This window comes from Pungitius pungitius, chromosome 14 (assembly GCF_949316345.1).
Source record: "Pungitius pungitius chromosome 14, fPunPun2.1, whole genome shotgun sequence".
Classification (NCBI taxonomy): domain Eukaryota; kingdom Metazoa; phylum Chordata; class Actinopteri; order Perciformes; family Gasterosteidae; genus Pungitius; species Pungitius pungitius.
The window spans coordinates 4,932,150-4,959,231 of NC_084913.1; the positions used below are offsets into that span (position 1 = coordinate 4,932,150).

A 27,082-nucleotide genomic window follows, 5' to 3' on the forward strand; every position below is an offset into this window, starting at 1 on the left:
TAGCGTCCTTCTTGCAGGACAGGCAGGCGGCCATGTCCCGAGCCAGGCAGCCCAGCTTGTCTTTGACCAACCTCCCCAAACTGAGCAGCACGGAGCCCCGGAGCAGGTCATTCTCCTCGGACTCGCAGCCGGACGGCCAGAACCAGCACATGGCCAGCAGGGAGCACAGGGCCTGCAGGGGCGACTGGTCCCGCATGAAGAGCCCGATTAAGGTGGTGAGGAAGAGGCCCGGCTGAGGATCTTCATCGCTCACTGCCGGCGCCACAATGGGTATGGCCACGGCGCCCGGCGCGGTCATTCCGGCCGGCTCCGGGTCATGGTCGATCTGGGTCCCGACCGGTCCCGCCGTCGCTCCCCCTTTTGGGGGTTTGTATCTCCGGGCTCGGTCTTTCCAACTGGTCCACTGTGGGGTGGACTGACGAGAGCCGGCAAGCATGAACAACACTGACAGCTATAAGCCCAGATTATTAGCCTGCTCACGGCCAGATGGCATCTGGCATCATGGTTTAGTCATAACACACACACACACACATCTCACTAAATACACCCCTCCAGACTCCCATCCCACAGACAGACGTCCACCCCAGTGAAGTAGATTCTCTTAACGTTGGGAAAGGGATGGTTGTAGCTCAGAGGAAGACGGGAGCATGTTTGAAGAAGATGATATAGGCCAATATCCGTAGGCATCTACCACATTCTTTTGAAGTCTAGGAATAAAGGAATAATTTAATTTTCTGTTCGTCACACTTTTTTTTTTTTTTTTTTTAAAGTTTTAAAACACCTCTCAGACTCCTCTCGTTCACAAGGTAAAGGCGGAAAAAAGGATGATCGAGACCTGAAGGAGAGACGAGGTAATAGAAACCTTCCCAAATGTGGCAGCCGACTAATACCTTCTACTAATCACAGATGAAGCGGAATAACATCACTACTTGAATCCGGTGAATCAAGCCAAATCTCTCTTACTGAGATCCAGACAGAAAATGGCTCCAGTATATCTCTCCTCATAAGTCCATTTAAATGCTCTTACGGAAACCTTTAGTCTGGACGAAAGCAAAGAGGCTTAATATGTCTGCCCCCTGTTTAAACCTTGAGTTAAACACATGACAGGCCACCTTACAAAGTGGAAAATATCAAAGGCAGCAGAAGTGATGCTACCCGAACTCCCTGCATACTCAATGTAACTATAATGTTAATTATCTGTTTATCATGTGTTTACTATTGATCAACCGACTAGTAATTCCTGTGACGAGGAGCTTCATGTCATCCCGGTATGTTCCTGTGTCTGTGCACGTGTTGATCATGCCGGATTACTCCCCGCATCCTTCCATCTGTCTCCCCAGGAAACGCCAGGAATGCCATGGATGAGCGTGACGTGACGAGGACCTTTCAGCAGACAAATCCACATCGAGCCGCTATTAAAAACCCCTCAGTGGCTAAACCAGTTAAGATTAGGCAAAGCACAAAAAGATATTGGATGCTGCCGTTCATATTTTGCCTCGATGCACTGCACAACCTCCCAGCGCAAGGCGCATCGAATCAATTCCATTTAAGGGGACCTCGTGGGGAGTTTTCTGGAACCAATTCAGTTTACGTTGGCAATCGATTGGCTACGGCGACACTGCTTTAAGCCGAGTGCTGTGGCGCCGCGCAACGTCCCATTGAGTCGCCCACAGGCAGAGGAATCACAATCAGTGCCTCTATCAATTAAGTAAGTGAATAAAGTAAAACATTGATAACCGTGCCTGATGAGCACTTCAAAATCACACACAGACACGCGGATCTCTCTTGTGTAATAACCACAAATTGGAAGGCTTGTCTGCCTAGTGAGAAGGCAGGTGATAAAAGGCCTTTCCAACCATCTCTGCTGACATGTGTGCGCCCATATGCAGATACATGGCTGATTTCTTCCTCCTCCCCGCCCCAGAGAGAAAAGTGATGGCCGGGCCGTGCTAAAATCCTGTTCTCCGTGAGCAAAAAGTATTTACCAGCATTTCTCTCTTTTTTTTTTTTTTTTTGCCCCGCCTTCACGATGGCAGACACTCCCTGGTGGAGGCAGAGCGCCTTTCCTTCTTTTGTGCCTCAGATAAGAACATATGCAGTGACATAAGCGCACACACACACACACACACACACACACACACACACACTTCTCCCATCCACTCCTCTGTAAAAGAGAACCGGCAGGGAGCTGAGCAGCAGCTGCCGTGGTGCAGTGCAGATCCCAGTGCAGCACGACTGACTCAAGTCGCTGGGCATACAAAAAGAGAAGATAGAGAGACAATAGAGCGCGGCCGAGTCCTAATCCACCTCCCGGCCGACCTCGGGTCAAACGCTGCGCGGCGTCCTCCAACACGGGCAATTAGAGAAGAGCGGCAAGGACAGCTACGGCAATTAGAGATGGTTTTCTGGATATTTGGCCTGGATTTACTATCAATGAATCATTAATGAAATAAACACGATAACATGACTGCCTATTCCCTTTGCAACTTAGGCCTCGTTACATAACGAGCAGGTTGGTGAAAGTGTGCCAAACATGCACTCAATGGTTGTTGACAGTAACTGCGTAGCTCACAAAGGACACCACGCATTAGCTAAATTATGCAAGAGATGGGGCATATGCATGAACGTACACACACACACACACACACACCTCGGCTCTCAGGCCTTCAGCCATGTCCAGATCACTGGCACGCGGCTCTTTGTGATGACCACACGCTCATTACTGCTCCCCATAAACACTGGTACACACACTTTGCCTTCTTGCATCACTGCAGGCTTTAATTCCCAACGGGACGGGCTCATGCTCAATTTAATGACTTCAATAAACTTGGTTTGCATATCAAAAACCTGGCCGGATATTCACAGACGGAACAGAAATAGGCATGCAATCTGCCATAAATCATCAGGGACAACCATTTGGCATAGTCAGAGACATTTAAGACACAAGAGTTGTATCGATTGCAGGGCGCCTGTATAGTGTTTAGGAGTAAAGCCAGGACCAAGAAAGCAGTCAAAGCACCATGAATGTCACAAAATATATGTTTTTGGGTTTTGATATGATGCTAGATATGCAAGTGGATCTGATTTATTTATGCACAGCGGGAATACTCGGTCATGTGCATGCATGCGTGTACATAGGAATACATATGTGTGTGTGTGTGTGTGTGTGTGTTGAGGAGGCAGTGGGAACAGCCACTTCTCTTAAGCCTGCACCCTCTCTGCATGACAGTAATAAGCTGTGTTGATTCCGGTGGCGACGACGGCGTATCCTAATTACGGTAATGCTAAAAAAATTGGTGCCTGTCTGGCTTCTGACAATCCCACAGCTGCCAGTGTGAGTGGGCACACAGACACACACACACACACAACACAGTGTGCCCACTTTTATTCAACACATACTAACCCGGCAGGGGGGGGGGAGAAAGAGAGAGGGAGGGGGGTGCTATAGGTGGATTTCTATGGGACAATGGAAATACTTCTGCTCCTACCTTGCTGTGCTGAACGGGCCTGTGCAGCGTGCAGCGGTACGGGCTACTGTCCTCCGTCCCTACACCCGGGGAATCAGAACCATCAGCTGCATCGCCCACACCTGGAGGAAGAGAGAGAGAGAGAAAGATACAGTTCAGCTTTAGTCGGCGTGCGTGTGTGTGTGTGAGACAGAGGTTTATTATCATACCACTACGGTGGTTTCTGCTGAAGCACATCCTTCCACAGACTACAGTACACAAACAAGGGAAACTAGTTATTGTTTAAAACCGCCATGGGCGCCCACCGGTCTTTTCTAAAGTAGTAACTAACCCTCCATCACCAAGAAGGCCCAGCAGAGGATGTTCTTCCCGAGGCAGCTGAAGAAATTCAACCTGCCAAAGACGATGATGGTGCACTTCTACACGGCCATCATGGAGTCCATCCTCTGCTCCTCCATCACCGTGTGGTACGCTGCAGCCACAGCCAAGGACAAGGGCAGGGTGCAGCGTGTCATCTGCTCTGCAGAGAGGGGGATTGGCTGCAGTCTGCCGTCCCTTCAGAACTTGTTCGCTTCCAGGACTCTGAAGCGAGCTAGAAAGATTGTAGCTGACCCCTCTCCGTTTTTTAACTTAACTAACCCTATATTTAATTATATTCCTATCTTATTCCTGCACTACGTTGTCTGTTGTCGTACTGTCTGTCGTCATGCACCAACCACCAAGTCAAATTCCATGTATGTCTGACATATTATGGCAATAAACGATTCCTGATGGGGGACATTTTCCAACACACCGAGCGACATGTCTTTAAATTCAAGGTCCCGAGGACAAACTCTAGCGGTTGGCACAAGAACAGACTTTATTCTTTGATTGTAGCCCGGGAGGCGGGCCGGTGTGACAGCAGGAAACAAAGGCAAAATTCTGGACCGCCTGTGGAGCAGAAACTCTTTTTCAAGATGCCAATCAGCTGATGGAGTAGATTCACAAAAGATTTCCAGTAATCGGAATTTGGTTCTTTTTGCCTCCCACGTTTGCATGAGGCTGCATCCGTCAAGATAACACACCGTTTCCTGTGAGGAATGTCATCGTTAAATAATTTGTGTCAGACAAGTGTTAATCCCCCCTGCTGTCTGCTTTTGCCCCCCCCCCCGCCTCTTCATCAGTCTGCCTGAAATCACACGCCCTCTAGAGACAGAGAAACAAACTGCAGGCCCTTTGATCACACCGCTGTCTGTAATGAGGCCTTTAAGTCATTAATTCCTCCCGGCTCAATGACTGCTGTAGAGCAGGAGAGAATAATGAATTAGAGATTATTGAGATGAGGCTCGATACCTTCTCTGAAACGGACTCTTTGTTTATACTTTTCATGCCAAACAATGAAAAAATAGAACGGAACGGCAGTTGTAATTATAATATTTTTTTTCAAAGAGGTTAAAAGGCAATTTAGTGGCGCGCGTGTCCCGAAGTCGCAAAAGTTCAAATCGTCGCCGTCCTCACATCTTCAGATGTAGTTTTTGAATGGCCATAATTATCTAAGACCATGTGAACTGAACGAAGCGAAGAACTGTAACAAACAAAACAAACCAAACCTGACTCGGGCTGCACCAATACATCTCCCTCACCTTTTAGATTGAGGCTCGAAACCAACACAATGGATCCCTACCAGCTGGGCTTCAGCTGCGTTGCTCCGGCAACGTGGATGGACTCACGTCAGATCCGCAGTGAGATAACACCAAGCTGACGGGCGGCTGTATGCATTCACGGCGGTACTGAGCCGTCTCGGGTCAAGCGGGCCATTCTGGTCTTTCCTCCACCTCGCGGGTTCGCAGCACTGTGAGACTTCACCTCAGGCTGTTACTTTGGGGGGGGGAGGGGGGGGGGGGTGGCTCTTGAGGAAGTAGAGGACGAACTGCGGTCTTCGCTGGAGCAGAAGTGTTGTAAGCCGTTCCGCGGTTTAAGAAACAAAAACTTTCGCAGCAAACGCTATTAAAGCCACCGACCGTCCAGTCGCTTTGAGGCTCAGCTTAACACCACAACTGCTGAGACTAACTGGATAAAACTTGAAAATTGGAAAAATTAGCAAAAGGATGCAAGATGTGCAAGATCAGCAACATGAGACTGATCACTGGACGTGTCGACAGGGTGTTGACTCTGAGCAGTGGCAGCTACACGTTGTTTAGAGGAACCATGACACAGCTGGATCTCTTTGCTTGCAGAGAACCTTTTGCCTCGGTGAAGCACGCACACGGAACCGAGGGAGGGCCAAATGAAAGGGTGTTTGAGCATTTCACAGCAGCCACGGCGTTCTCCCTCTCACCATCTGTCTGACAGACTAGAAACTAAGGGGGCAACACTATCAACTTTAGCTTGTGCCATTAAGTGTTCCCATTAAGTAAAATCTATTTCCTTTCGCCAGTGCAAATCCATCCCGGCTAATGACTCGATGTACAGCGATCCGTGTGGTTCCGTGCCACGCCGGCATAAGCACCTGGGGAGGACTTGGCGCGGACCTCCTGGTCGGGTTCGGGGGGAGGGGCCAGGTGGTCGGAGCTCGCCGACGACGGCAGGGGCCCGTCTCTCCTCAGGCTGAGGTGCAGGGCTCGCTCGGCGAACAGCGTCTGGATCAGAGCCAGGTCGAGGCCCGACACACACCTGCCGTTCAGCACCAGGATCTCGTCGCCGGGACGCAGGCCTGGGGACACAGACAAGAGAGTTGCAAAAAAAAAAGGGAGGGAGGAGAGCAATATTGGAAATGGTAATCGATGGTTCCTGCAGGCGGGCACCTTCGTTGAACGCCAGGTCGTCGGGAAGCACTTCGCTGACAAAGATCCTGCTGTTTTTCTGGCTGTCAATGTGTCCCGTCACCGCGAAGCCTGGAAGGAGAGACGAAAGACGGAGCCCCGCAGGGAGAGTCAAGACAGAGAGGAAGAGGACATAAAACACTGACACAAACTAGACCTAAATCAGTCCCCGTGTATGAGGTCGCCTCACCAAAGTCTCCTGCGTCGCTCGGCCTTTTCATGTGCAGATTAAAAACGTTAACCGGGACCACCTCCAACTGATCGTTGACCTACAAACGGGACGACATTAAATGCACGTTGACCAAAGGGCAGATCACAAGGAGCTTCCGCGTGGCCACATGGCCACATGGCGCGTTCTCTCCCTCCTCACCACGTCGCCGAGGAGCTCCCCGGGAGCCAGGTATCGGACCTCCACACCCTGCCCGGCTCGTCTGTGCAGTCTGAGGCAATGCAGGCCCGCGTCCAGCTGTTTCACCTGTGTACACGAGAGCCCCTAATGTTCAGTGGCCTGCGTGCACAAAACCATCGGACATGTTTCATGCACCAGCGCTCATTTCAGACAGCTGCCGTGCGGCCGGGGCGTGAATTATTCAGCGACTTTACACTTTGTGATGAGGAATCTGCGGAAAACAAAAAAGCTTTGCCCAGGGGGGGGGGGGGGGGCTTCGGTGTGCGTGTGCGTGTCCAGCTACGTGCAGTCCTCCTTAAGGGACTGTGTGATGTCAGACACTGGATGAACAGGGGGTGTTATTTCAAGCTCATGGGAAAATAATGCAACCAGATCTGCTTCTGCAGATGCGCAAACAAAGACCGTTCGACCCTTACCCGGCACAGCTGAACATGAAACACAAATTAACATTGTTATTACCATTAAGTATGGGTGGTAGGGTTAAGTTAACAAAAAATAGACCACTAAGTTGAAAGTGTGTCATACTTTGTTGGGTTTTGCGACACCTGTCAGCATATTGTTCTCCTATTGTGGTGAAATGTCATCATTTCTCCGCAGCAAGCTGCCAACCGAACCTTGCAAGATGCGAAGAGAAGGTCGGCGGCGGTCTGGTCTCTTCTGACAGGAACTTGGACCGTCAGGCCGTCTGGCATGTAGACGCAGGTCGGCACGTCCGAGGCGCCGCTGATGCCGTCCCACAAACCGCCCTCGGGGGGCGACATGGAGTAGATGCTGGTCAGCATGTCCAGCCTCTGTGGGAGAGGGTAAGAAGGGCGAGGGTAGAGGAATGAGAGGACGGGGGAAATGCAGGGGGGGGGGGGGGGGGGGCGCGGGAGGGAGCGGATGAGAGGGAAAGGTAGACTTTGAGTAACAGCACACAAATCAATACGGCTCCATTAGTCCGAACGCTTGGCCGTGGATCAAGCAGCGGAGCGTAGATGTCATACAATTAGCCTTTCACGGTCACTTGACAACACGGACGGCAGCCGATCCACGTAAGAGTCTTCGTACGGGGGGGGGGGGGGGGGGGTGGGTCGACCGGCGGACTAGACTTCCCGGCGATGTCGCCGTTTGTTTGGTTTTCAAAAGCCACAGCAGCAATTCTAAACCCTAAGTGAGGGATTCGGGACGACTTATCTTAAAAATCAGATGGGCCATTTCAAGGAAGTTGCTTAATGGTGGCATTAACCGTGAGGTTTGTGCTGGATATTATGGTTTGTGTGTGTTTGTGTGTGTGGTGAGGGGAGGGGGGGTTAGCCCACCAGGCAGTCATTTGGGGGTTTTGGTTGCGACTCTGTGTCTCTGGAGGGGGAGAGGGGCGCTGTTGCATCGAAGGGGCCTGACGGAGAGACTCCACGGTGCAGCAGAAGGCCTCAATTATCAAAGCCCAGATGCCGAGGAAAGCATCAATCACACCGGAGGAGACGCCAGCGACGCAGCACCATCGGACAAAGCGCCTCAGACAAGGATTTCTGTCTGTTTGAGAAGCTGGCTGCCTGCAGTTGATGCATCACCGCAAGAGGAAAAAGACTGTCAGACAACAAGCCTAAAGGGACAAGCCCTGGCCTCTGATTCAGAGCGTCACACACACACACACACGCACATAAACACACACATGCATGCATGCATAATGCTCTCTCAGTGTAGCTCATGACCACAGGCACAGACACAAACATTTTCTCAATTTGTCATCTAAATGTCTGTTGACTTGTCTACGTAAGGAGCCAGAGTCTAAACAAACACAGCCAGTGTTCTTGCTAAATGTTTCCCCCTCTAACCTGCCGGGATGCAGGAACACAAGGTGCCACTTGAGCACACACACACACACACACACACTCGGGCCTGTGTGTGTGTGAAGGACGTGAGGTCATGCTTACAGAAAAAATATATAAAAAACGAGCCGTCATGGCAACTTGTTGCATAACCAATTCGGCTACGTGTGCCGACTAACAACTATACGCTCATTCATGGCCGCAGAGGGTTGCAACGCACCGACGGTTCCCCCTCTCAACGTTCCACGAGCGGCTGCCAAGAGCCCGGTCCGGGCACGTGCCGAACTCCAACAAGTGCTCTGTGTGGCGAGTGTGAGTGTGTGTGTGTGTCGCCTGGATTCAGCCTCTCATGGGCGGATTCTTTTCCTCGTGGATGCAAAAGTGCGCCCCTGTTCCTTTCCACTAAAGCAACTGGATCTGGAACACATATGTCACAGGACTGCCTTCGAAGAGACAGCGTGGCCGCGAAGGAGAAACAGAGAAGCAGTTGAAATCTATTTCGGCCGATTTCCTGCCATCACGTCTATTAGAAGGCTATTGCTCTTCACTTCCTCAAAGCTGCGACCGAGGTTCCTCGTTGCATCGCGGTCACAAACCCTTCAACACACACACACACACACACACACACACAAGCTTATACCCGTCTGCACACCGTCGAGCGCCTGTGCCTCTCTTTCTCATTTAGAAGTCAGAGGTGCGTATTTGTGGGTAGAGAAGTGTGGTGAGACGAGGTTGATGCACGAAAGCGGCATCGTCATGTTCGGATCGAGAGCACCAGCCAATAACTTCTTTATAAAAAGAAAGAAAGAGAAAGAGAAAGAGAGAGAGAGAGAGAGAGAAAGTACACTTTTCCGTGGGAACCAAATAGTTAACAAGTTAAACCGGAATCTTATCCCTTAGCGATACGTTGATTACCCCATTGAATTATGTGAGCAGCTTAAAGGGAGTGCGAGAATGCCACATGAAAAGGTCAGAAGTTCACTATTCACGTCGCTCCAGTCAAGCATTTCGTGTCGTCTATTGTCACGCATCCACTCCCTCCTGCGCTGACAGAGGGAGCGGGTGGATGAGGGATTTGTAGAGTAAATGCCACGGCGGTCCCACGCTATACGAAAGAGCGCACAAAGACGTACCCTTCACTCGACTTCCCTTTGAGGGATTAGCGGAAGATGATTGCTCATTAGAGTAATTCGGGGGATTTGAGACAACAGGAGCAATGTCATCAAGACAGAGATGATGTATGTGCCAACAAAAATCAATAAAGCTCAGTCATCCTCCCCCTGCCTCACCTTTTCTGGCCCGAAGGGTCTTAATCCACTTAAATCAAACCCATGCCAATGACGAGCTGCTTTCCACCTCCAACTCTAGGACGGACCAAGATACTCTGCCGCATTTAAAAAAAGATTAACGCGTTGAGTCGATGAAGGCCATTATTGTGTCCCGAGTCCATTTCTAGGCTCTAAATGGAGGAAGTTTTAACACTTGCCTCATTCACCACAGACTGGCGCTATGAATCACAGCATCCTGCGGAATAGAAATCTCTAGAACCCCCGTCCTGCTCCGTCTAAAAGCGTCTATTGTTCTTATCTGTCAGCGACGGGAAGGATTGGATGAGATTTGACTCGAGGGGACCCGAAATACATCCATCAAACATGTCATCCCCTGGATTTTTCCCATGGATTTTCTTGCCATTTCCCCATCCATTGAAATATGAAAAGGGCCTTTCCTTGCTTAAGAGGCACTTCAGAGCGTTCTCAGCACGTGGGCTGCAGCACAAAATCAGTCTCCATGAAGGCAATCGTTGAATATTTAAGGGAATATTTGAATTTGGCTTTGTTGCAGGTCTACAAGCCCCCCGCGCTAAGCTAACCCGCGCTAAGCTAACCCGCTGCTAGCCGCGGCTTCGCTGCCACACACGACAATGACATCGATCTTCTCGTCCAACCCCTGGCAGAAAATATATCCAACTATTCCTTGAAAGCGTCATTCGGGTTTATTGCGAACTGATTCTTGTTTTTGAAATCATACTTTTTTTTTTTTTTTAAAGGCCTGACCGAGCAGACGAAGAGAGATGGAGGTTTGTTGACAGGGGAGGGTTGGAGCCAAAGCTCACGGCAGTATTTCACACACGCCATATTGGAGGCGTGCAACCACCTCATAACCAGGCTGCACAATTCACGCTCCCCCCCAATCATCCAGCACCTTTAACCGTGAATCAATACATTTACACTTTCACGCGTGGTCAACGCTTCAACTCAACGCTCTCCATTAACCGCCGTCAATTGGAGGCCGGCGTCCGTTTCAGACACCTGCTGATCAACATGAAACGAATCTCTGCTTTGATCGTGCACGAGTAAATTACAAAGGCAGACACACACACACACACACGTTTAAAATCATCTTTACACGGACCACTATCAAAGCGATGAAGGACTGCGCAGGTCAGAGTAACACGTTTCTGCCTTGACTCCTTCGCGCCCGGACCGATAATTCAGCACCGCAGGATAAAAGATGGCAGTGGAATTTTTTAATAGATATATCAAAGATCCACACGCCCGCATCGGACGGAGTCACGCCGACGCCATAACTCACCTCAGTGCTCCTGGGAGGAAGGGCGTACGTCTGACCTCCGGCGTCGCTCTCAAAGATCTAAAAAAAAAAAAAAGACAGACACTTAGGAGCGCAGACAGAGGGGCACCGCGCAGATGGACTCCGCGGCAACTTGGGAAACAGAATACCAGACACACACACACACGCACAGTGCTATTATGTTGTTAATTAAAAACTACGTGCGGCGAGTGCCGCGCTTTGATAGCGCTGCTAAACGGGCTCTGTGGCCTTTGAAGGCGCAATGGTAGATATGTGATGTGTGTGGACACGGAGCGGTTTCTGGGTAGAAGAGAAATGAAAGGGAGAAACAGGTCAGTTACAGATGAGAAGAGGACGAGCCCCCACCAACACACACACACACACACACACACAGCGTGGAAATCTCTCTCTCGATCCACTCCGTCTTCCTCAACCTCTCCTCTTCAGAGCCTCTCCCTGGCCTGTGATGGTGAGGCGTGTTGGAGGCGACTCTGCCCGCCCTCAGAGGGCTTTTTAACGACTCTATGGAGCAGCAGTGACACAGAGCCATTCGTTTTCTCAAACTCTTCTGAGAGGCGTGACATGTGCCACAGCTGATGAGAGAAGCAGCCTGGTTTTGCTCAGGATCAGGATTGATTCTCCCCCCCCCCAAGAAGCTTAATTTAAAGTCCATTGCCTCTATTGTGACGGTTAAGAAGGAGGCTAACCTCCCCATCCAGTGCATTTATAAAGAGGCTGTAAACAGACTAATTTTAGAACGCTCACCAACCCTTTCACAAATCCTCGGACCTTTCTGGCCTACTTCCCACAGGCAACTGCTGTTCCTCACCGTATACATAGCGGACGGATGAGAAATAGAGAGAGAGAAGGAGATGGGGGATGGGAGGGGGGGGGGGGGGGGGGCATGACTTTGGGGCAAGGTTGTTAAGCGCGGCGGCGCAGTGGTAAATGAGATTTAGGCTTAGGCACTGCAGATGAGTCAGTATGGAAACTGTGGGAGAACGCTGGCGCGTTCATGCTCTGAGAAAAAGGCGGTTTGAGAGGTGGCCGAGGAAAACCCACAGACCAACGGGGAGGAGAGTGAGATGAAACTTTTACCTTTGGCATATCAAACAGGAGGAGAGGGTAAAGCAACAAAAGTGTGTCTTCTCAGTACAGCAGAGAAAGAGCTGAAAACAACACTACAAATGATATCTGAAAAGTGCAGCCACCACAAACCAGGACTGTGTAACTCTCTTTTTCCGGTTCCCGACTCGCCTCCAAAGCACTAAAAACGCGCTTGTGAGAGAAGGTGGGTGGACCAGTGGGGGGGAGGGAGGGGGGGGGGGAATAAAAGGGAGGCTGTTTAATATTTAGCGTCTTCACAACGACCATCTGCTGGCGTTTGCTGGGCTGAGAGAAAGAGCGGAGAATGCCATCCACCACACACACATGGCGTTCAATAATTCAATGCGCGCCACCTCCGCCCGTCTGCAGCGCGAAATGTAACCGGGCCTCATCTGGGCCGGGCCGGGCTGGACCTCGCACCTGGGAAAATAACGTCTACTCGCGAATGCGCAGGCATAAATATCACAAAGCAGGTGGTCGGACGGCTGAGCAAGATAAGAGCAAGTGGAACAGGGAACATTTTGTAAGCAGTCGGGAGGGTGGGGGGGAGGTGTGTGTGTGTGGGGGGGGGGAGCTCAGCCACCGGAGCACACGGTTGGCTCTCAGCTGCGCGACCTCCAAAAACAATAAGACGCCATATTGACTCTTCGAGGCGCGAGGAAAAATGAGGGGTTGAGCGGGCAAAACCCCTCCTCCTCCTCCTCCTCGCTACTGAGTTTTATAAAAACGAGTATTTCCATGTGGCGATTCTAAAAATAGACAGCCATGAGCGCAGTATGTAGCAGCGATCTACCCTCGGTGTTCAGACAGGGCGGGTTTCAGTATCAACGAATCTTCCGCTTGCATGATTCTAATTATTAACCTGTGAGGATTAAGACCCCCCCCCCCCTCCGTCCCCCCTCCCCCACCCCCTGCTCTGCACCTGGGAAAGGAATGCCCCTATGTCTTCATGTTGATGGGGGACGTGCGCTCGAGGGTGAGCTTAGGTGTGCTTCGATTTAATAAACTGTCTTTTAGGGGGCAAAAGGGCTGAGATGGATGCATGACTGTAACAATGTTCTTTCTTTCTTTCTTTCAATGTACATGAAAGTAAGCGACGAGGAGACGGGTTTCATTAAGCCCGGTTTTTGTGGAGATCACCTCAAGCCGAAAGCTGCTGCCAAGGCTTTCGACAGTGGAGACACTTAGCACGCTAATGTTTGGTGATCCGCTGCTCTGCTCAGTGGTACCTGTGAGGCGGAGGGCCTTTTGTCCCGGCCCCTCTTCGTGAGGTTGTCGAGGCCTTTGAGGGACGAGAAGAGGCCTTTCTTGCGCCGCCGGTGCGTCAGGGACAACGAGCGCCTCCGGAGCGTGGCCTCGTCTCTGGAGCAAATCTGAGCAGACACACACACCGACCGTCAGAACCGCAAAGCTTGGACCTCGGACCTTTGGCTGTTAATCATGTATCTGCAGGCTCTTTAGGGGGCCTCTCCTGCGTTTCCTCACCAGGGCGTGGAAGGAAGAGACAGAGAAGATCCCCAGACGTCCCAGGGTGGCTTTGGTTGGTCGGCTGGCGGTCGCCAGCAGGCTCTTTGGGTTAGGCAGCTCCCCCCCCTGTAGACTGGCCAGGTAGCAGCGCATCCTAAACAGATCCATGTTGAACTTCTCCAGATTCTGCTCCCACTGCTGGATCTGGAAGAAAAATAGGAAGAGGTTTACTTAAAAGGTTCTAAAATGGGACGTTTCTGTTTTTGTGGGACAGCTGAGGGTAAAAGAAAAAAGAGCCAAGGTGGGGGCTCCGGGGTCAGCCGAGGGCTTTGCATCAAGCGGCAATTGTTTGCAGATGTTGGTGGAGGGTGAGGTCACAAATGAGTGGGGGCTTGATACGACCATATATCTGCAGTAGGATATATTGGAGGAGTCAGAGTGTGTGCAGTAAATCCTGATGCTCGTTTTTTTTTTTTTTTTGCAAGTCTTGCAAGACTTTGCATAAGTGGTGATGTTGCACAGAACACCCGTTAAACCTCCATCTCGCACATACGCACCAACACGGCATACACACCGTTTGCACTATGTACACTATGAGAAAGTGCTTATTTTGCTGGCAGGAGACTGGTTTTATTGAGAAAACCTTGAGTTAAACAACTCTCTGTAACCACTGACTTTAATGCGTCTCGTCTGCATTGCGAGTTTCTTTACAATAACGCACCCGATGGTATTTGGCTATTCGGTCATTTTAGTTTTTCATTCTTTAGACATAGGAACAGGAAGGTGGTGGTTTATTAACCTCAGAGTTTTTAAACATCTCCCCAAAAAAAAAAAGACCATAAATCCACATGGGACCATAGTGGGCTATGTGCTAAGCCCGTAAAAACACCCGCGTACTCAGCAGAGCAGGTGGCCTCCCTTAACAAGCCGAGAGTCAAAGGTCGTTAGGCATTATTTTCCATTCCGGACTTGAACCATGAAGACAAGTAAGAATCCACAGGTTTTGGGTCAAAATGGCCTCGAAAATGTAAAATGTAAACACTAGAGTAAGGCATTTGTCCTATGCACAGTATATTTACTTTGTTATCTGTAAAAACCACATAATAAAGTATAATGAAAAACAACTTTTTGCAATTAAACGGGTATTCTTTTTGGGACAAAATAAGTCCCAGATACAATTAGCATGCATTAAAGCTAATGAAGGGAGGCCTGGATATGTTATGTGCCTTTGTTCTCATCATTCCGTAAGCAACCTAACAAACAGAGCATGTACATAAATCCTCCAAGCAAGCAAATAAGAACTTATTTATCCTGCTATTCCTCGGCCATTATATGTAAAAGGGTGTTCTGCAGGAACAGTAAATAAATTCGTTTGAAGAGGAACTACTGAGTAAATGAGCTAAGCCCTTGCTTCAAAAGCAAAGACACATCCAGGAGATTTGCTGCAAGAGAATAAATTGCATCTCTATGTATAACTACCAGGCAATATCCCAGCAAGGCCCTGATTCACACCCCATCAGAGTCAAATATCCCAGTCCTCATTTAGGGATGTTTTAAAATAGCCCTGAAGATTTTTTTTTGATTTGATGATTCATGCCACGGGTACATCACTGACTGCCTGTATGCAGCCTATTGCATCATGCCTTTTAGCAGGCCTGAATGGCTGCAGTGAGACAACCAACATCAGTGAAAAGCAGGGCATGTCATTAAGCCCAGCACTAGGCCTTTTTTCACAGAGTCTCATCTTTTCTTATTTCCACTCTTCAACATCTGCCCCCTGGCTTTCTGTAAAAAGCCCTAATGCACAATAAGTCTTTCAATGCAACCTGATCGCAGTGGAATACGCGAGCGCGAGTGTGTGAAATGGGGGCAAATGCGGTCTTCCAAAGACGTCTTCTGGCACCGACCTCCGGCAGACATCGGTGGGAGTGGGGTACATCAAAGTGGTGCCTTGTTGGGGTTAGACAACCCCCGTCGAAACCTTAAATCCATCCTCAGCCTCAGGGGCGCCTTGTATCCGAGCCCCGGCCCATACCCCCCCCCCCCCCCCCTCTCACCCTATCATTGACTCGGGCCCCGTCCTCCTCTCTGTTGCCTCTGAGGTGGCATGCTGGCTAATTGGAAACAGATGACACGGTCGGTCTCGCACGACGCGGCAGCGACATCTCCGTCCGCGCGAACGCCGGGGCGAGCCTACGTAGCGATGCGCTCGTATTTCCACCCACTGCGCACGGAGATGAACACCAAATAGCAGCCCTTCCAGTGAGTAGCCATTTTGTATAAGCAGCGAGTGCACGGCGACACGAGCAGCTGACGAAACGCGAATCCCCAGAAGTAAGAGACCCTCCAAGTCACTGAGCAGCTCAGTCACATGTAAAAACAGAAAGAAAACAGCTGTAATTCCCACATTCTACAACAAACACCTAAGTATTTGTGTGGGGGGGGTCTTGCTGAGCAATATATTAGGGGATTCTTATACCCATCAGTAATCTGCTGTATGTAGGCTACAGCACAGCGCTGGGTGCTTTGGATTCTCCCCCCAGGCTATGAGGAGGAGGAGGAGGAGGAGGAGGAAGAGGATAATGCATGTTGAGAGGCCATTACCGGGAAACATCTGGAATCTCGATCCGACGCCCGGGGAGCGAGCTGCTCCCTCGGGCCTCCGGCGATGCGTTTGGGGACTGATGCGTTCGGGCCACGTCGCCCGCCCGCAGACACAAATGAGCACGAGCCAGTCGCCGCGGTAGCAAATACAGTCGAATGAAGCAAGGCACGTTGTATCAACGACTCGCAGCGATGCTGACATACGTTCCCACTAATTGCCCCGCTGAAGTCTCGCCATCGGCCTCGCCGCCGCCGCCGGCCGCCTGCCTCACCTGGTTCTCGATGGCCTTGCGGTTCTTGGGGTCGCTGACCACCGTCAGCTGCAGCTCGGCCATCTTCCTCATCTTCCCGTCCATGTCGATCTTTTGCAGGAGACTGCGGACCTGGCTCCGGAGCAGGCGCACCGTGTCCTCCTTCCCCTGGCGCTTGGCCAGCAGCGAGGCGCTGGCAGAATGGATGGCCGTCACCCAGTTCTCCATGTCGGTCTGGTTGCTGGCCTGGAGGAGCCGAGGAGAGGGAGAAATTCCCCGTTAGCGTTCGGAAATGCTGATCTGTTATTTAACAATGAAAATAATAACAACACAGTGAGATCGTTGGGTGGCAAAACGGGGCAGTGAGAAGGTTCGGAACGCATGTTGAAATCAAAGCGCACATTTTTCCCCCCTGTTAAGAGACCGTTTCAAGAGGCGCATCAGTTGAGAGATCAGTCCCCCCCCCCCCCTTTATTGGGAGTGACTCATGCTCAACAGGCCGTGTGAGTGGAAACAAAAAGGTAGAAACCCCAGGCTGTCTCCGTGCTATTGAGCCTCTGTGGGCCCCATGTCAGCTCCACACAGGACTATTTAATCAGATGCAGACATCACAACGTACTGCAGTCCAGAGAGCTCATCACGGCGTGGGCTGCACGCCGAGGGGCCGTGAATTTTTTTGTGGCGATACGTAGGTCAGCCCACGGGCCTGAGCCGAGACTTGGGTCCGTTCATAGGAAGCTAAAAAAGTCTTTTTAATTGAACCATTTACTTCAACGGTAAAACCTAAAACTATGCTACATATTTCCGTTGGTTCTCCGCTGACATCGTGATTGGATGAGAGGATTCAGGAGACGGGAAAAAAAGACCAGAAGAAGAAGAAGGAGAAGAACTCAGCGGGCCTCACCTGAAAGAGGTAGACGTCTCCGTACGAGTTGCTGAGGCAGAAAACATTCTCCTTCTTGGGGTGCTCCGGGACGGCCTGGACGACGCCGTCCTCGGCGAGCAGAGCGTAGCGAGGGGACATCTCCTGCTCCAGAGGGCCCTTCCCGTAGGTCTCGTAGAACAGCAGCGTGCACCCTGGAAGCGATGGAAGAGAAACACAGACACACACAAAGGTGCATGAGTGAGTGATGCAGATTGTCTTCTTTTTGTTCCTTTTTTTTTTTAAAAGCTGTCTCATAATCTTTTACAGAAGCAATGTCCTTGAAACAAAAACACATCCAACAAATGAAGTCCTGCTGGACCGGGGTACACACAGAACTTTTACACACTCTCAAAAGACCACAAACGATGACAGTGTCCTTGCCATTTTCTCTCTTTTTTTTTCTTTTTTTTTTTTTTTTTTTTACTTCCAAGAGGTGCTCTGCAGTACTTAGCAGTGTCGGGAAAAGCAGCACGCGTGGCCTACATTTAATCTATTTAGCGAGAAGCAACAGCGTAATTCCCTTGAAGCCGTGGGATGGAGTGAAAATCGCTCACTGTTGAGTGCAACGTCAACGGTCAAGGACAGAGCTGACGTGAAGAGGAACCAAGAGGGACCCGCCTACTGAATTGAGGTGCTAAAACTATGATAATCTACTTACCTGCGAATCACTTTAAAAACCAAAAGACGGCACATTCTTTGACTCAATTTCAAGGGGCGTGATCCTCCTCCTCCCGGACTCACACTCACCTTTCAGGGTCACCCAGTACTGCTTCCACTTGCGGCGGGTCACCAGCTCCAGCTTCCTGTCCTTGTGCAGGGTGACGAGCGGTTTGAAGGACAGCCAGCCGGCCCGCCTGACCACCCCTTGCTCCTTTTCAAACAGCAGGTCCAACTGCTCCAGGGAGCCCTCGGCCGACTCGTTGCTGCTCTCCCCCTCCTCGGTGCCCGTGGACGGGTCTCTCCTCTCGCCGCCGCCGCTGCCTCCTCCTCCGCAGCGCTTTCCCGCGTCGGTCTCGAGCTCCCTCATGAAGTTCTCGTAGATGTTCTGGCGCAGGGCGTCGCTGGTCGTTTGGTGGATGGCTCCTGACGATTGGGCCCTGGAGGCTCCGGGCAACCAGAGGAGGCTGGAGACCTGAGAGGGGGAGCTGGTGTCTGCGGTCAGGCCGTCGACCCCGCTATCGAAGGCGTCCCCCAGGTCCTTGTACCTGGACTCCTGCACACAAGACAAGGGCGGGGGAGGGGGGCATGAGACGCTGAAGAGCGGACACGATGAGATGTTCATGTAAGACTAGACAGAACCCGGATTGTCTCATTAATTAGTCACCATTACGGTTTGCATTTATTTATGCAAAAGCACGAAACCCGCGTCGCTCCCGGAGGAGCACACCTCCGAATCACAGCTCACACTGGAACGACAATCAAACCGCGCTAGTTTCAATAAGCCCCAAGGCGCGGTGGAGGAACGGGGACGTGCTCCTCCTCCGCCTGCTGCCGTCTCCCACTCGGCATCGTCCACGTGGCGCTCATTAATGCTAAAAAATGTAAAGTTACCCAACTATATCTGCACAAAAAAAAAACGGATGTTACTTAAAGCCCTTCACAAAATGTTTTGATTATATGAAAAATAACAGCAAGCTGATTAATGCTTTATTAATTCCCAGAAGTTCCTGTTTAGCTACAGTTTAACCTACAGTGTTCAGTTGAGGACGGCCTTTGTTTAAACAGTACATCCACCTGCCACCATAAAAAAGAACCGTATTTATAGTTCAGATGAAGGAAAATGTGTTGCGAGCACAGGGTGGGGCTTTTTTTTTTTCCAGCTTTAATTTTCTTTTTGTCCACACAGCCTTGATGTTTCCACCCATGTTCTCCAGCTGCTTTCAATCACTAAGCAGGTTCTTGGCCTTTGACACCTCGGGGGTTGCAGCGTGACCTCTAAACCCACAAAAGAGCCCTGGAGTTCAGGTGGAGGGGTTATACCACAGCTGGAGGCGCTCCTGATTTTGGTTGGTCTTGCACTGCGAACGGCTTTTGGAGGCAAAGGCCACAGGAGGTTCGGCTCTGCAATAAATGCGCCCCCCCCCCCCCCCCCCCTCCGAGAACCGATGGAAATTCGTTAAGAAGCACCGAAGGAAGCACCGGAGCCACTTTAACGGGAACATGATGCAAAGCTACTGCCGATTATATTTTCCTCCGGTAATCACACCTCGTTTAGAGGTTTCTTTGGGAGGTTAATCAGCTTCATTTCTGCATCACAAAGACTGAAGCAGATCTGTGTGCGTTAGTCTGTCGCGTTGCCTGAGATTAGCGTGGTGTTATGGCAAGTAGGAGATTTAGAGGCGGGTGTAGCCGATGTAAATGCCGTAAGTCCCTTGGGAATTTGTCAGGTAGGACTGACGGCATAAAGGCAAATAAGCTCATATATTTCACTGAGCATGACCCCCCCCCCCTCCCCCTCCTCGAAGCAAAAGAAGAAGCTCCCACGGAATGCCATCTGAATACAGCGATTGTTCCATTTTGTCCTTTATAGTTTGTTGTCAGACCCAACTGACTGAACACCAATCCCTATTAGCAGATTTACTCTCAAGGGTCCATGAGGGGGGGGGGGGGGGGGGGCAGAAAGTCTGCTCCACACAACAGCCAGAACAACCACAAGTCATTCATTAACATTAGCGGGGTGGAGTTCAATCTTCCGCTAGGATTTAGTTTCACTCGAACAGAGCCTCTCAAAAGGCTTACAGCTATTCTCTTGGCAGTGCCCAAACGGGGTTCTTTAAACTTTTTCCAAGCCAGAGCTAAACGAATTAATGCAGAAACAATCGCTTTCAAGCCCCAAAATACGCAGAGGGAGGCGCGGGCTCAGGCTCGGCTCCAAAAAACGTTTTATGTCAAATTAAAGCCATTAAGAATGCAGTGTTTGTAGAACAGAATCACATGGTTTCTCAAAATTCTGTGCAGGCAACAGGCAGACGAGCTGTGGTCATCCCCTCTGTGTGTATGTTTTATAAACACACACACACACACACACACACACACACACACACACACACACACACACACACACACACACACACACACACACACACACACACACACACACACACACACACACACACACACACACAGAGAGAGAGAGAGTCAGCATATCACTACTCCATTAACAAAGCTTTTTAAATAAAATGCCTAATCACCACTGAGGCTGAAAAAAATAGCATTCAGTTTAAAATTTGTCCCACGCTGTATCTACGTCACAAAGAGCCGATGACATCAACATGCGACTAGGACTCGTTTAAACCACAACTAATCAATACAAACAATCGGCGTGCAATAATACTTCAAATCGTACCCACCCGGATACAGTCATCGTGAAAACTGCGCATAAAACCCGGACTTCTCGTCCTCGGAGGATCATCCATGCCTGACGCATCCTTGTTCCGTCGTCATAAAAAAATAAAAAATAAAACCCGAGCTCTGGCTGCCTTACAGATTTTTTATTTTGTGCCGCCCCACTGTTTCCCCCCAGTCTCCGGACAGCTGGTGCTGCAGTGCTAAGGACCAGAGGACGGGGGTTGGTTCTTGGCCGTGGCGAGACCACCGCCGCGGTTTGCCATCAAATAAACCTTGCCAGACAGGAAGCGCTCCGTGCACGGCTGTTACTTTGTGGCCTCACCTGTCTAACAAGCTGTGGCCTTTAGGGGCTAGTTGTGAGGCAACGACAAGAAGAGGATAAGAAATGATTGACATCTATTGATGTGCGACGTCGGGGTCAACCATCTGCGCAACCTGTTGTTTTACATACCGTGTAGATAAGAGTGGCAAAGGCGTGTGCATCAAACATACCTGAGACTTCCTCTTCTTGCGGCTGAGGCTTCCTGTCCAGTCACTGAAGCGCCTCATGCGGGTTTTGATGGAGTCTTTTTTATGGAAGCCACAGTCGGGTTCGGCCGCCTCCTGGTCAGGATACTGGTCCAGATCCTCGCTCATGGTGTGGGCTTTGGCCCTGCGGCACGGCAGCGTGTACGACGAGTACTGGCAGGGCTCAGCGGACTCCTCCTCCAACGGGACGTCCAGGACGGAGGCAAAAGAGGCCCTGTGTGGCCTCTGGGCTGGAGGCGGCCGGTGCGAGCGGGAGGAAAGGTCCCTGGCGGCGGGGAACGTGGCGGCCATCGTGGAGTCCTTGTAGAGGTCGGCGACGGACGCGGGCGGGGACTGCTCGGGCGGATGCAGGGGGGAGTGGGCCGGCGTCCCGCTTGCCGAGCAGCCCGGTTCCTGCTCGCACAGCTCCGCGCCGGGCCCCCAGGGGGAGTCGTACCAGGAGCCGTCGGAGCTCAACGAGCTTCCCTTGCTGGTCCTGGCCGTGGAGGAGGTGGAGGCGGGAGGCGGGCCGCTGGAGCCCGGCAGGCTGGGAGTGGATGCCGACTCCAGGTTGGGGGAGAACTTGAGGAGCTGCACGGGCCCCGAGGCCTCGTCCAGGAGGACGGGATTGCCCGAGGCGTTGGTGAACTCCACCCTGAGGCTGCCGTCCTTCTTGATCACCACCCGTGGGCTGCTCTGTTCCTCCAAAGCCTCGCGCTCATCCGCGCGCGCATCCAGGGCGCCGCCGCTGACGTCCCCGGCCCCGTACGGGTTGTCCTCGTACTGGTCCGACGCGTGCCGCCTCCGCAGGCCGCACCCGGGCGACCGGCGCCAGCGAGGCTCACCCGGGCTGCCCCGGACGCCCTTGGAGAGGTAGTCGCAGTGCCGCGGGGAGTAAGGCGGCCGGCTCTTGGGAGGCGACAGGCAGCCGCGCGCGACACACCTGGCCTTGTAGCCCGAGCCCAGCGGGGCACTTCTCCACCAGGTGTGGGGCGACAGAGCGTCGTCTTTGGCCGACTGGAGCTTCAGCGAGCGCGGCTTCGGTCTCCCGGGGAAGACGAAGCTGCTGCCTTTGGGGCCCTGGATGCTGTACTGGCTCTCTGAATTTCCCATTGCTGCCTGGAAAGAATGAAAGCGGGAAAACTAAATCGTAATGTCGCCTGCATTATGCTACTGGAAAACTCTGTTACTCCCAAAATAAGGCTGTATAAAATACATGAAATGGTAGGACATCATGCCAGCAGGTCAGAGACATACAATTAACTTATTACTCATAAACAAGAATAACTACAGTCACATAAAACCATACCATACACACATTAAACAGTTTCATTTGGAGTTTGTGTAGCAACCCCCCCCCCTTTACATTTTACTAGATCCATTCATTCTTAGTCCATTTAGATGAACAGGCTTAATACGGTCACGGTTGTTATGTGAGACGGAGTTAGGGACAATGTGAAATCCCTTCCAGACATTAGTGACGGAGCGCCGCGGCCACACAGACATTCCGTAACAGGCCTGACGCTATTGCAGATAGTGCTGCGGACACGGTTTCCGGAGAGAGAGAGAGAGAGAGAGATGTCGCAATCTGATATCACGTAATGGGTAAAGCTTAATACCTTCAACGGTCTCAAAATGATTGAATTAGCACACAGAGAAAACATTTTTATAAAGTGTATATCAAGTTTATACTAATATTGGCCTCCAATGAAGACTCACCCGTCAAAAAACTGTCCTTTTTTTTCCTCAGATCGGAGCTCCTATGTGCAAGGTACCGTCGACATCATTCCTTTGCCATCCAGCTCATCTGAAACACAAGAGACAGAAGTTGACTTAAGTGCTTACACGCTCTGTGCAGGGCTGTAATTTACCACCATGTAATAAGCTCCTTGTCTGATAACAGGTGTGCCAGTTAAAGGGTACACCTAATCCGCGGCATTTTGGGAGACGGCAGCGCTTGGTAGGCAGCCATGCTTGGCTTCTCACCGGGACAGACAAAAGCCCGTGCAATGCTGAATCAGCATCTGGGATCCTACTCGCTGTAATTTGAGAATTGCTTTGTGTGGAAACGAAAACATTTGTTTTGAGGTTTGGGGCGGAAAAGACAAAATGTCAATATTTGTAGTAAATGAAAACCAAGCACCAAGTCGCATCAAATCAACTGAGCACAGCGCAGTGTGAAATATTCAGTACAACCCCAAAATCTTTCCTCATAATCAGCCCCAACTGAACATCGGTGCCACTTTTCCTTCCACCTTCCAGCGAGGAGATGACGTCATCTCCGATCGGGTTGGAAAACTTCTTGAAAGCCGGCTACAGTTTATCCGTCGGTTTATTTTTAAACCTTGGGATCTCAGCCTGCTGGGAGGTGGGGTCCAAAACCCGAAACGGGCTGAGGGAGGGCGCCCCCTTTTTTTTTCGCAGACGCACACGGGCATCTTCTGAGAGCCGGTGAGAGAACCCCCCCCCCCCCGAACGTGTGTAACATAACCCTCTTACATGCGTGTGGCTCACACTCCAAGAAGGACTTCAAATAGAGCTAAGCCTCGCAGAACACACACACACACACACACACAACGCGTGAGGTTACAGCGCCAAAAAGCCCCGACCTTCAGGATTAAGTGATCTGTAGCATTAGGAGTTCATCTGCTCCTTCTTGGATGCACCTCGACTGTGAGACAAGATTATACATAGCGTTGGCTGACTGAACGGACGACAGTAAAAGAGCGTGGTTAATGCATGCAAGTCGAGAGGGAGCTTCCAGGGGGAGGGGGGGCGGGGGGGTCTTAATTTTAAATGTAAAGCATATGAGGAGCAAAAAAAAACCAGACTGACGTTACACACAAGGAAATGTTTCGCTCTGAAGTGAGAATGAAAAAGCTGTAGCCCGGCATGCCTGGTAATGAAGCTGAACCACCGCTCTGAGCTGATCGGAGGATTAAACAAACGCTCGCTTTGTTCGTCATGAGTTTTGAAAAAAAAAAAAAAAAAAAGGGGGGCGAAAAGCCGCAGTGATACAGAGACAAAACGGCCCAGGCACAGCAACCCTGAACCGAGGCGGCTTTCTGCCAGTAAAACACTAATGGTTTCCATCTTTGTCATAGCCCATGATCAACGGCACGTGACCGGTCCAACTATAAGCACCTACAAACCTGCGGGACAACTGGCATATGTGTATTACCGAATTCCCTGCATCTAGAAGCCTGGAAAGGGTAAATAAAATGGCTTTGAGTCGAATGGAGCATGACTAAACGTTAGAAGAGAGCAGCTGCCGACGGCACCGGGCGAGTCGGCATAAAAGCGGGATGTCGAACGTGTCAGGGTGACTTGTTTTTCTTTCTTTTTTTTAAAAGGCCTTCTTGCAAACTTCATTCACACAGAGCCGGGAACGAAAGGCGTGCCGACACACAAACCCGAGGACGCACACGTCCTCCCCCCGCCCGCCACTTGAACTGTGGCATTGTGCGGCGCTTTCGGGAGGACAGCGAGACAAGTCTTCCTTTTAGCCCCTAAAACCGGTGCTCCCGGTCTGAAGGCTCCCTCCCTCCTTTCCCCCTTTGAGTCCTCTGTTCTCGTCAATAGGCTTCCTACAAGCCATCTGCTCGGGCGGAGCGGGGGGGGGGTTAAGGTTAGCCGCTGCCACCCCGTGACCTGGCATTCTTCTGCGGCTGCCACGCCGAATGACGCCCACGTGAGCTCCGTGTTTAGTCTGGCACCGTGTGTGTGTCTTAGGTCTGCAGCCCCGGGAGGAACCTGCCCCACCTTAGGAACGCGGTATAAACAGTGGGTACGTGGAAGCATTGTGCCCTTTTTTTTTTTTCTCCCTCCCCTACACGGAGACCACCACGCAACAGTAGCCTCCGACCTCATCTGACCTTGGCAACAAAAAAAAAGCAGGAGGAGCAAACTAATGACGCAGCAGGGCGATTCCCCAGGAAACTTGGCGTCGTGATACATCTGAGAGGCCATGTGCAGTTTTTCTACCATAGAAGCAGAAATCCTGCAGGACTTCTCTCTCCACGGCTGCAGAATATGGGTTGACCATGTGTCGAGATCACAAAGCAGCAATGCAAGTAACAAATAAAGAGGCAGAACAATTTCATGCATGAGTCGAGTAGCGACGAGGTTTCGTGTTTTTTGAATTACGATTCTGTGAACTCGGAACGTATGAGGTCATTTGTTAACAGTCATTTCCATTAAACACAATCACGCCGGCTTCCTCCTGTGGAACCACAGCCCGTGGGACTTGTCTCTTATCACGTCCCTCTGGCGCGGTGACAACTGAGCCTAAAGCCTCACTCGCACCAGACACAGCTGGAATTCACACTCATGCAAAGTTATTTCGGGACAAAAAAAAAAAAAACGAAAAAGCTAAAAAAGACGAGGCCGTCTCCTGCTGAGCTTTTTGTCGTAGGAACCAGATTGGAAGCATTCTGCGGTCGCTCGATGCGCGGAAGAGCCGTCAATCCATGAATCACTCGCTGAAAGAACCACATTACCGTGAGGTGGATTCGGCCCAAGCCACCAAACATCCATCATGGTGCTTGTTAAGCGTCTTTCGGACTTTATCATTATGCATTTCAGAAGCGCCGCCCGCGCTTGGCTCCCGACCCCCCAAAAAAAAAGAAGGACATGGCAGCCTCTGAAAGATTAATCCACGTACGCCGCTGCCGCCTCGGAGTGACAACAATAAAAACGCAAGGCGCTCACGTGGGCGAGGGTCCAGAGGGTTCTGTCACCGTGGTCGTTTCTTCAAACTGACTTCTGCTCTCGAAAAGTACCGAGTCACACTTAAAACAAAGCTTGGCTTATACGGGACAACAGAGACGAGCCATGAAACACAAACTGCTGTCGGACAGACGCAGGAGGACACTCAAACCCACTCAGAGACACCTGTGGATCCAAACAACGCATCCTCTTCCAAATCCAGTAAATAGGAAAAACAAAAAGAGAGAGAGAGAGTCCATACCATCCTTTACCTCTGTGGCCCGGGTGCTTTCATCTGAAAGCTCTTTGAACAACTGGCAAAGGAGGACTGTGGCGTTCCCTGATCTCAAAGTGGATATCCATGCGAAGGCTCGCTGTGTCTTAAAGCCACACGCGCACCGCATCTGACTCAGTCACTCACACACAGACACACACACACACACACACACAGACAGACTGGAGGACACGTGGAAACTCCCTCCCGGCAGCGAATCACAGCGCCCCCCACCCCCCGCCGGGGGTAACCCTGCTTTTAAAACGCAGGATGTTTTATAGCTCGCGTACCATTTGCCGTCCTCCCCCAGCAGAAAAGGGGAAGGGGGGGGGGGGGGTTCCGCTGCCGCGCCGTGTCGTTTCTTTTTTCCTCTGGCCTGCTTTTCCGTTGGCCGGGGAGGAAAGATGCGGGGCTCGTCGCAGCCAAGGCGTTTTTTCCACTGGCGAGTGAGGCGCTCGGGGCCCAGACGAGCTGGCGTGTTGCAGCGGCTGCAGCTCTGCATAACAGGGAGGCACTGGGGAGGTCGCAATGACTGGAGCTCTTGTCTGACCCTAAATACCACAGTGACCCAAGGGCCGAGGCGGCAGCCAGCTACTGGAAAGGCAGAAATTAAGCGTATGCACACGTGTGTGTGTGTGTGTGTGTGTGTGTATGCGCGAGTGAGTCCGAGTCATTTACTTTTTTTTTTGTTTTTGAAAGTACAGCAAGCAAAGAAGTGAGTTTTCCGGATCCCAGTGGAGACAAACTTGAGGCCGCACGTCGCTCTACAAAAATAAATAACACACGCGTGCGCGTGCCTCCGTTAAACTGGACCC

The 27,082-nt window shown here is 51.1% G+C and overlaps 1 protein-coding gene across 2 annotated transcripts in view; it reads right to left on the reverse strand.

The window, feature by feature from the left end:
• Positions 1-26,359, reverse strand: part of tiam2a (TIAM Rac1 associated GEF 2a) — a 43,023-nt gene extending 16,664 nt beyond the window's left edge. The window contains exons 1-15 of one of the 2 annotated variants that reach the window (XM_037485982.2): positions 26,256-26,359; positions 23,006-23,093; positions 21,272-22,405; positions 18,179-18,644; positions 17,411-17,583; positions 16,528-16,752; positions 13,670-13,855; positions 13,414-13,557; positions 11,081-11,137; positions 7,292-7,468; positions 6,639-6,743; positions 6,459-6,537; positions 6,251-6,340; positions 5,956-6,159; positions 3,489-3,589 (exon numbers count right to left, since the gene is read on the reverse strand). In XM_037485982.2, the coding sequence (XP_037341879.2) occupies positions 3,489-3,589; positions 5,956-6,159; positions 6,251-6,340; positions 6,459-6,537; positions 6,639-6,743; positions 7,292-7,468; positions 11,081-11,137; positions 13,414-13,557; positions 13,670-13,855; positions 16,528-16,752; positions 17,411-17,583; positions 18,179-18,644; positions 21,272-22,399 (3,135 nt within the window). In that variant the 5' untranslated portion in view covers positions 22,400-22,405; positions 23,006-23,093; positions 26,256-26,359. Of the gene's footprint in view, positions 1-3,488; positions 3,590-5,955; positions 6,160-6,250; positions 6,341-6,458; positions 6,538-6,638; positions 6,744-7,291; positions 7,469-11,080; positions 11,138-13,413; positions 13,558-13,669; positions 13,856-16,527; positions 16,753-17,410; positions 17,584-18,178; positions 18,645-20,781; positions 20,890-21,271; positions 22,406-23,005; positions 23,094-26,255 lie in introns of those variants that run through there. The other variant, XM_037485983.2, reaches the window with a different exon arrangement.
• Between the last annotated feature and the right edge of the window lie 723 nt (positions 26,360-27,082).